This window comes from Phoxinus phoxinus (assembly GCF_949152265.1).
Source record: "Phoxinus phoxinus genome assembly, chromosome: 21".
Lineage (NCBI taxonomy): Eukaryota > Metazoa > Chordata > Actinopteri > Cypriniformes > Leuciscidae > Phoxinus > Phoxinus phoxinus.
The window spans coordinates 30,995,932-31,005,931 of record NC_136896.1 but is presented as its reverse complement, the minus strand read 5'-3'; the positions used below and the strand labels follow the sequence as shown (position 1 = coordinate 31,005,931).

At 34.4% G+C, this 10,000-nt stretch overlaps 1 protein-coding gene across 2 annotated transcripts in view; it reads left to right on the top strand.

Annotated features, from left to right (window-relative positions):
* Positions 1–10,000, top strand: part of abcc3 (ATP-binding cassette, sub-family C (CFTR/MRP), member 3) — an 87,755-nt gene that overhangs the window by 35,826 nt on the left and 41,929 nt on the right. For both annotated transcript variants that reach the window (XM_079595004.1, XM_079595005.1), the window contains exons 9-12: positions 874–1,051; positions 6,013–6,174; positions 7,194–7,286; positions 8,796–8,999. In XM_079595004.1, coding sequence (XP_079451130.1) covers positions 874–1,051; positions 6,013–6,174; positions 7,194–7,286; positions 8,796–8,999 — 637 coding nt within the window. The remainder of the gene's footprint in view (positions 1–873; positions 1,052–6,012; positions 6,175–7,193; positions 7,287–8,795; positions 9,000–10,000) is intronic.

Here is a 10,000-nt window from a genome sequence, read left to right as displayed (position 1 = left end):
ACTGTATTTTTATCAAATAAATGCAGCTTTGATCACAGAAATAAATTATACGTTACTATATATTCACATAACTGCTTTTTTACATTAAAATAATATTTCACAGTTTTTACTGTATTTTTGATCAAATAAATTAATCTTTGATCACAGGAATAAATTATACGTTACTATATATTCACATAGAAACTGCTTTTGTACATTGGAATAATATTTCACAGTTTTTACTGTATTTTTATCAAATAAATGCAGCTTTGATCACAGAAATAAATTATACGTTACTATATATTCACATAAAAACTGCTTTTTTACATTGGAATAATATTTCACAGTTTTTACTGTATTTTTGATCAAATAAATTAATCTTTGATCACAGGAATAATAAAGTATAATATATTCACATAAAAACAGCTTTTTTACATTGGAATAATATTTCACAGTTTTTATGTGAATACATTATACTTTACTATATATTCAAATAAAAACTGCTTTTTTACATTGGAATAATATTTCACAGTTTTTACTGTATTTTTGATCAAATAAATTCGGATTGATCACAGAAATAAATTATACGTTACTATATATTCACATAAAAACAGCTTTATTACATTGGAATAATATTTCACAGTTTTTACTTTATTTTTTATCAAATAAATTCAGCTTTGATCACAGAAATAAATTACACGTTACTATATATGCACATAAAAAAACAGCTGTTTTCCGTTCTAATAATCTTTCACACTTTCTACTGTATTTTGCAGCCTTGGTGAGCAGAAGAGACTTAATTATTCCAAACTTTTGACCGTTTGTGTAAATCTGATTCATGGAAGCCTCGTTGCATGAGGTGTGGTGTTAACATGGTTCTCCTGTCATTGTCAGGATGTTGATCGACTTCACCAAAACCGAGCACGCGCCGCTGTGGTGGGGTTACGCGCTGGCCTTCCTGATGTTCGGCACTTCCCTCTTACAGACCCTCATCTTGCATCAGCACTTTCAGTACTGCTTTGTCACGGGCATGAGGCTTCGCTCCGCCATCATCGGAGCCATCTACAGGAAGGTACATACTAGCGTCTCTGTGCAGAAATACACTCATGTAGACCAGAATGCAATGTTTGTATGTAGAAAACATCATCTTTTGTGTGTTTTGTGAACATTGTAGTCAATCTTTATCCCTTAAAACTCATCTTTGATCACCAAAATTACATATTTAATGTTTTTTCCTTGAAAAATTTCTTCATGCCTTAAAATATCTTGAATGTAACTCGACACCCTTGCCTCATTTAGTATGCGCGGTTCTATGAATATGCAAATGAGCCCCGCCTCCACTCACTCACTCACTCAGAGATCCACTGGTTGACGAGCACACGTTGATCTGATTGGTTACACGGTTCTATGAATATGCAAATGAGCCCCGCCTCCACTCACTCACTCACTCAGAGATCCACTGGTTGACGAGCACACGTTGATCTGATTGGTTACACGGTTCTATGAATATGCAAATGAGCCCCGCCTCCACTCACTCACTCACTCAGAGATCCACTGGTGGACGATCACACGTTGATCTGATTGGTCAAGGTAGTGTGTGACGTCAGAAACACCAGCGATTTCAAACCGTGTTTTTGAGACTGTCTTTGGTTCACTGCAGTTTTAAGCAGAAAATACTCAGCAATGCTGTCGACTTATGAACTTACACATGGTGTGTGTTAAAGCAGATTAATAACACCACATACACACATAAACTACATTAGAAGCTGGATTTACACAACAAATATAACATTCTAGTTTGTCATCATGCAAACATTTTTTTACTTTTAAATGTTTGCTGACCGTAAGTAGTAACATTTAAAAAACATTAGGCGAACATCCAACTTAAACATTCCATGAACAATGTATAAAGTAAGTGTTTGCGCTAACGTTTTGAGAACATTATTAAAGACGTGTGTTGAGAACAGAAAGCTCTGTGGTTTTCTTTGCGTTTCTTTCTTCTGTGTAACTCAATATCTCAAACGTCTCAGTGTTTTTCTGTCCACACAATGGACTCCTTGTTCTTCCACATATTTTATTTTGTGTTAGGCAAAAGAAAAGAAATGCATATACTTCTGCACATGCAAATATAGGTTCAGAATGACAGGAGTAAATAACGACAGAAGGGTGAACTAAGCTTTTAAGCCAGTTTTAGGGGTTGGAAGCACTTTATCTTGACCGTTCATAGCACTGGGAAAACTGCAGCCTTCAGAACTCAAATGACCTCTCCATGGAGTACTATTACAGGTCTGTGCGTTTATTATGATAAATGTAGTACGGTATGTCAGGAAAAGTGCGTTCAGCCCCAATGAAAACAGTAGATACTGATAATTGAGCTTATATTAACAGTAACTTGCACTTGAATGTGTTATTCCTGTTATGTTATTCCTGTCGCCTTTGTTGCCTTTGGCTTGGCTCGCTTAAATTTAACATTTAATTTAATATTCAACAATATTATTGATCTCCTGCATTGACACTATTATACAAGCTGGACGATGACTTCACGGTTTACTCCAGAGCGGCTATATATATAAATCAACTAGATTAATAACTTTTTTACAACAGAAATGAACATACGGAAATGTAATATATGACATATATGTCCCTATATCGCTAGTGACGCCGTCATATATGCTAAATATGAGACAATATATTGCTATCACATATATACATATCTCTACATATATGTTGATATAGGTTTTTAACATATATAAGTTTGCCATATTAAATGAGTATATTGACATATATTAATATGATGAATATGATTATTATTTGTATAATACTGTATGTTTTGACCATATATGTCACAGATATGTTTAATTGATATATGCCAAACTATTTACTATTTAACTATTTATTTCAAGTCTACATATCCACATGTCATTTCCATTTCTATCTCATTATCCACATTTCATTTCCATTTCTATCTCATTATCTACATTTCATTTCCATTTCTATCTCATTATCTACATTTCATTTCCATTTCTATCTCATTATCCACATTTCATTTCCATTTCTATCTCATTATCCACATTTCATTTCCATTTCTATCTCATTATCCACATTTCATTTCCATTTCTATCTCATTATCCACATTTCATTTCCATTTCTATCTCATTATCTACATTTCATTTCTATCTCATTATCCACATTTCATTTCCATTTCTATCTCATTATCCACATTTCATTTCCATTTCTATCTCATTATCCACATTTCATTTCCATTTCTATCTCATTATCTACATTTCATTTCCATTTCTATCTCATTATCCACATTTCATTTCCATTTCTATCTCATTATCCACATTTCATTTCCATTTCTATCTCATTATCCACATTTCATTTCCATTTCTATCTCATTATCTACATTTCATTTCCATTTCTATCTCATTATCCACATTTCATTTCCATTTCTATCTCATTATCCACATTTCATTTCCATTTCTATCTCATTATCCACATTTCATTTCCATTTCTATCTCATTATCCACATTTCATTTCCATTTCTATCTCATTATCTACATTTCATTTCTATCTCATTATCCACATTTCATTTCCATTTCTATCTCATTATCCACATTTCATTTCCATTTCTATCTCATTATCCACATTTCATTTCCATTTCTATCTCATTATCTACATTTCATTTCCATTTCTATCTCATTATCCACATTTCATTTCCATTTCTATCTCATTATCCACATTTCATTTCCATTTCTATCTCATTATCCACATTTCATTTCCATTTCTATCTCATTATCCACATTTCATTTCCATTTCTATCTCATTATCCACATTTCATTTCCATTTCTATCTCATTATCCACATTTCATTTCCATTTCTATCTCATTATCCACATTTCATTTCCATTTCTATCTCATTATCCACATTTCATTTCCATTTCTATCTCATTATCCACATTTCATTTCCATTTCTATCTCATTATCTACATTTCATTTCCATTTCTATCTCATTATCCACATTTCATTTCCATTTCTATCTCATTATCCACATTTCATTTCCATTTCTATCTCATTATCCACATTTCATTTCCATTTCTATCTCATTATCCACATTTCATTTCCATTTCTATCTCATTATCCACATTTCATTTCCATTTCTATCTCATTATCCACATTTCATTTCCATTTCTATCTCATTATCTACATTTCATTTCCATTTCTATCTCATTATCCACATTTCATTTCCATTTCTATCTCATTATCCACATTTCATTTCCATTTCTATCTCATTATCTACATTTCATTTCCAAATAAAGATATGCACAACTGTGTTCAATTTAAAATGCGAGCATGACGCCAGCATGACATCGCGTTATAGAAGTTCAAGTCTCACAGTTGTGTAGTAATCCAGTCCTGTGGCCTCTGCTCCACTCCTCTAAACACTCACAGCTAAAGAAAAGCTCAGGGATTACAGTTGCCTTGGCGTGACGGCGTGTTCACACACATCTGTGCACTTTTACCTAGAGCTGCTTTATTGTAAACGTGCTTCACTCGTGGGCGGTGCACATTTAAGTGCGTCTGTGTGTCACCAGGAATATTCCTTGAATTGAAAAAGGAAGTAATGTGCTTAGTCATGGGATATTGCATTAGAAAAAGCTTTGAAGTGCATTAGCATGCGTCACTGCATATACTGTGTTTATTTAGCATGGCATGTAAGGAGACGTACTCAGAACGTTCTGGAAAGGTTCTCTCAAAGTTATGAACAAACATTCTTTTAGTAACGTTAATTAAACGTTCGATTTGATTCTTTAATAATGTTCTCAAAATGTTAGCACACAAATGCATTGTTCATTGAATGTTTTTTAAATGTACTACTTTTATTGGAATGTTCAACATTCAAATGTAACGTTCCCGTAATGTTTACAACGTGATGAAATGGAATCTTCATTTTAAAATCTCCTTGTAATCAATCATTGTATCCCTTAAAACTAATCTTTGATCAGCAAAATGACATATTTAATGTTTTCTTCATGCCTTAAAATATCTTGAATGTAACTCGACACCCTTGCCTCATTTAGTATGCGCGGTTCTATGAATATGCAGATGAGCCCCGCCTCCACTCACTCACTCATTTAGAGATCCACTGGTGGACGATCACACGTTGATCTGATTGGTCAAGGTAGTGTGTGACGTCAGAAACACCAGCGATTTCAAACCGTGTGTTTGAGACTGTCTTTGGTTCACTGCAGTTTTAAGCAGAAAATACTCAGCAATGCTGTCCACTTATGAACTTACACATGGTGTGTTAAAGCAGATTAATAACACCACATACACACATAAACTACATTAGAAGCTGGATTTACACCACAGGGGGACTTTAAAGGATTAGTTCACTTTTAAAAACACTTTTGCTGATAGTTTCCTTACCCCGATGTCATCAAGATGTCCATGTCTTTCTTTCTTCAGTGGAAAAGAAATGAAGGTTTTTGATGAACACATTTCTCCATATAATGGACGTCAATGGGCCCCAAACGGGTCTTTAAACGACACTTTAAACGACACCCTTTAAACGACACCAGACGATGAATACGGCTCTTATCTAGATAAGAGCCGTATTCATCGTCTGGTGTCGTTTAAAGCCCGTTGAAGCGGCGCTGACACTGTCATCTGGACCTTGACCCGTTTGGGGCCCATTGACGTCCATTATATGGAGAAATGTGTTCATCAAAAACCTTCATTTCTTTTCCACTGAAGAAAGAAAGACATGGACATCTTGATGACATCGCGGTGAGCAAATTATCAGCAAAAGTTTTTTTAAAAGTGAACTAAATCTTTAAGGTTCAAATGACCAAAAGAGTTGAGTGAATGATTCAATGACAAGAAATGTTATTACTGAACATTTTCACATTTTAAACCTTAAATTGAGTTACTGATGCATCAAATCTAGTTGTTTTTGTATTGTGACAATGAAAAGAACATTGTATGTTGTATTGTGGAAGCATATTTGGCACGTTTTCATTGGTCTTCGCAGTCACTAGTGATCACAAACGCAGCCAAGCGCTCGTCTACGGTGGGTGAGGTGGTCAACCTGATGTCTGTGGACGCTCAGCGCTTCATGGATCTCACCACCTTCCTCAACATGCTGTGGTCAGCGCCGCTGCAGATCGTCCTGGCCCTCTTCTTCCTGTGGCAGGTGAGCGCTTCTACGCATTTGAATACATTTAAATACTTCCCCTTGCCTTTTCTATTGAACGGATATTCATATTCATACACAATGTTTCTCTTTAAATTTCTAAATGCAAATCTAAAATGCTTCGAAGCATATAATCATGTAAAAATGTTTTCCCTGTTAGGCCGTTAGAGAGGCTTTTTCTTTTTTTTGACATTAAAGGCTGTGCGTCCAATCAAACTGCCCCAAATTAGATGAACGTAACATGCCTTCATCTCCAAAAACCTAAAATAGAAGTCCTGGAAAACCCTTGAAAAAGTAAATAAAAAATGCTTGAATTATTGAAATACAATATATATATATGAATAATATGAAAAAACACAGATATCGATATTGAGTCAATTCGCATGGCTATGAACGTGATATTACTCATATATTTCCAAGTATGATACAGCTTTCATTCTTCAGGTCAATCATATCTGTCAAAAAATTTGTTTGAATGAGGAAAGAAAATATTAAACAAAACAAAATAAAAAAATGTCTGAAAGACGAAACAAAACATGAACTGAAATTAAATCAAATGTAAAAAACGTAAAATTATTTTCAGCTAGTTGCGAGGGCCACATTTCTCATTTTTTCTCATTCAAAAATGGCAAAAAAACACAAAATTACAAACAATTTGACAAAAAAAAACAAAAAAACACTTCATAAAATCTAAAAACGAACAGAAGGTTCTCTCAAAGTTATGGACAAACATTCTTTCAGTAACGTTAATTGAGCGTTAGATCAGAGTTATCTGTTCTTTAAACAAAAATGGTTTACGATCACACGTTGATCTGATTGGTAAATGGCAAAAAAAATAAAATAATTACTAAATCTTTGACTAAAATCAAAGTGAAAGCATAAAATAAAAACAGTTTTAATAAAATCTAAAAACTAACAGTATCTCGATATTTCTGAAATGACGCAGGGAGGGGAAGTGATTATATGTCTGACAGAAAAGTAGACGTGAGCGATCCGTTCTCATTGTTGTCTTTCTCCAGAACCTGGGTCCGTCGGTGTTGGCGGGTGTGGCCGTGATGGTTCTGCTAATCCCATTCAACGCTTTCATCGCCATGAAGACCAGAACTTACCAGGTCAGCGGTCCTGCTCATCTGAGTCCAGAACATGCAGAAGAAACACTCCCGTAATGTTGACAAAGTGATGAATTAATCTTCCCTTAATGTTCAAATAACAAAAGTTGAGTGAATGATTCAATGACTCATTCACTTATGATTCAATGACAGAGATGCTATTATTTATTACTGAACATTTTATTACTGATAAAGATCGTGGGAACATGTTTGACACTTATTCGGTCACAAACTGTTCACACAACAGCCTTCAGTTCTGCTGCTTATCAATATATCTTCTTCTGCTGTGGTTTTCAAAGTTTTCAAAGTCAAGGTTTTCATCAGTGTCTCAAATTGTGAAGTTTCATTTCCTCTTAAAGAGACAGAGCATGTCATATGGATGGATGGATGTCATTGGTGTCTGTTTATCTGCACCAGAGTCATGATAGTTAACTAAAACCATACAAAGAAAACATTACATTACTTGAAATAAAATAAACTGTTATAAAAGAAAATAATAAAAAAACATTTATTTAATTTAAGCTATAGTTGCCAAGGGAACAGTTCTCTTTTTTTTTTTTATTATATTTACTAAAATAATTCAAATTAAACTGAAATAAATTCACAACAAAAACACTTTGAAAACGTTAACTTAAATAAAAATGGAAATAAAAAAGATGGAAAATACAAAAAGTAAAATATACTTAAAATATGAATTAAAACTGAAATAAAAATGAATAAAATCTACATAGACATATACAAATGAATAAGAATGACAAAAATGCACAACAAAATTATTAAAACTTTAACTTATATTAAAATGAAAATGGAAAATAGAAAAATAAGAACTAATTCACTGCAACTTTTCTCATTTTCATTTACCAGTATTTTAACTTTTCATTAACTAATGAAAAATTTATAAAATCATATAGACAAAAAAGCTAATAAAAATGTCTAAAATTACTAAAACTTAACTGAAATGAAAATGAAAATAAATATGAATAAAGACTTAAACTGAAATAAAAATTAATAAAATCTATATTGACAAAAAAACATGCAAAAAATTTCTAAAACTTTATCTGAAATTAAAATGGAAAATATAAAAATAAAAACAAATTCAAAATGTAAATAAAAAACTAAAACTGAAATAAAATTAATAAAATCTATATATACATTTAAAAAAACAGAACAATATAATAATAAAAATGACAAAACATGCACAGCAAAATTACTAAAACTAACTGAAATAATAATGTAAAATAGAAAAATAACTAATTCAAAATAATACTAAAAGCTATAATAATGTCTCATTAAATAATTATGACATTAACATAATTATTTATCATTTTCGTTTATTTGATCTTGATGTACTGAAACTAACCTAAAACTGAAAAAAAAAAAAATCAAATCTACATAAACATAAAAATATGACTAATGAAAATGACAAAACTGCACCACAAAATTACTAAAATGAATTTGAATGAAAATGTATCCCTGAAAGCAATAAGAGCGTGTGAGTGATGCTGTGCACAGGTGGAGCAGATGAAACACAAGGACGACCGCATCAAGCTGATGAACGAGATCCTCAACGGCATCAAGGTGCTGAAGCTCTACGCCTGGGAAATCTCCTTCAAGGAGAAGATCCTGGAGATCCGACAGAAGGAGCTGAACGTGCTGAAGAAAACAGCCTACCTCAGCGCTCTGTCCACCATGGCCTGGACCAGCGCGCCTTTCATGGTAACACTCTCTATCCCTGAACCTGTGCTTTCATGTGTGTGTGTACGTCTGACCCAGGATCTGTGTTACACAAAAACTACCCAAACACTGGGTTGTTACGTCTGACCCAGGATCTGGGTTACACAAAACTACCCAAACGCTGGGTTGTTACGTCTGACCCAGGATCTGGGTTACACAAAAACTACCCAAACACTGGGTTGTTACGTCTGACCCAGGATCTGTGTTACACAAAAACTACCCAAACACTGGGTTGTTACATCTGACCCAGGATCTGGGTTACACAAAACTACCCAAACGCTGGGTTGTTACATCTGACCCAGGATCTGGCTTACACAAAAACTACCCAAATGCTGGGTTGTTACATCTGACCCAGGATCTGGGTTGCACAAAAACTACCCAAACACTGAGTTGTTACGCCTGACCCAGGATCTGGGTTACACAAAAACTACCCAAATGCTGGGTTGTTACATCTGACCCAGGATCTGGGTTGCACAAAAACTACCCAAACACTGAGTTGTTACGCCTGACCCAGGATCTGGGTTTCCCAAAACTACCCAAACACTGGGTTGTTACGTCTGACCCAGGATCTGGGTTTCCCAAAACTACCCAAACACTGGGTTGTTACGTCTGACCCAGGATCTGGGTATCACAAAAACTACCCAAACACTGGGTTGTTACGTCTGACCCAGGATCTGGGTAACACAAAAACTACCCAAAACTGGGTTGTTACATCTGACCCAGGAGCTGGGTAACACAAAAACTACCCAAACACTGGGTTGTTGCGTCTGACCCAGGAGCTGAGTAACACAAAAACTACCCAAACACTGGGTTGTTACGTCTGACCCAGGATCTGGGTTTCCCAAAACTACCCAAACACTGGGTTGTTGCGTCTGACCCAGGAGCTGAGTAACACAAATACTACCCAAACACTGGGTTGTTGCGTCTGACCCAGGAGCTGAGTAACACAAAAACTACCCAAACACTGGGTTGTTACGTCTGAC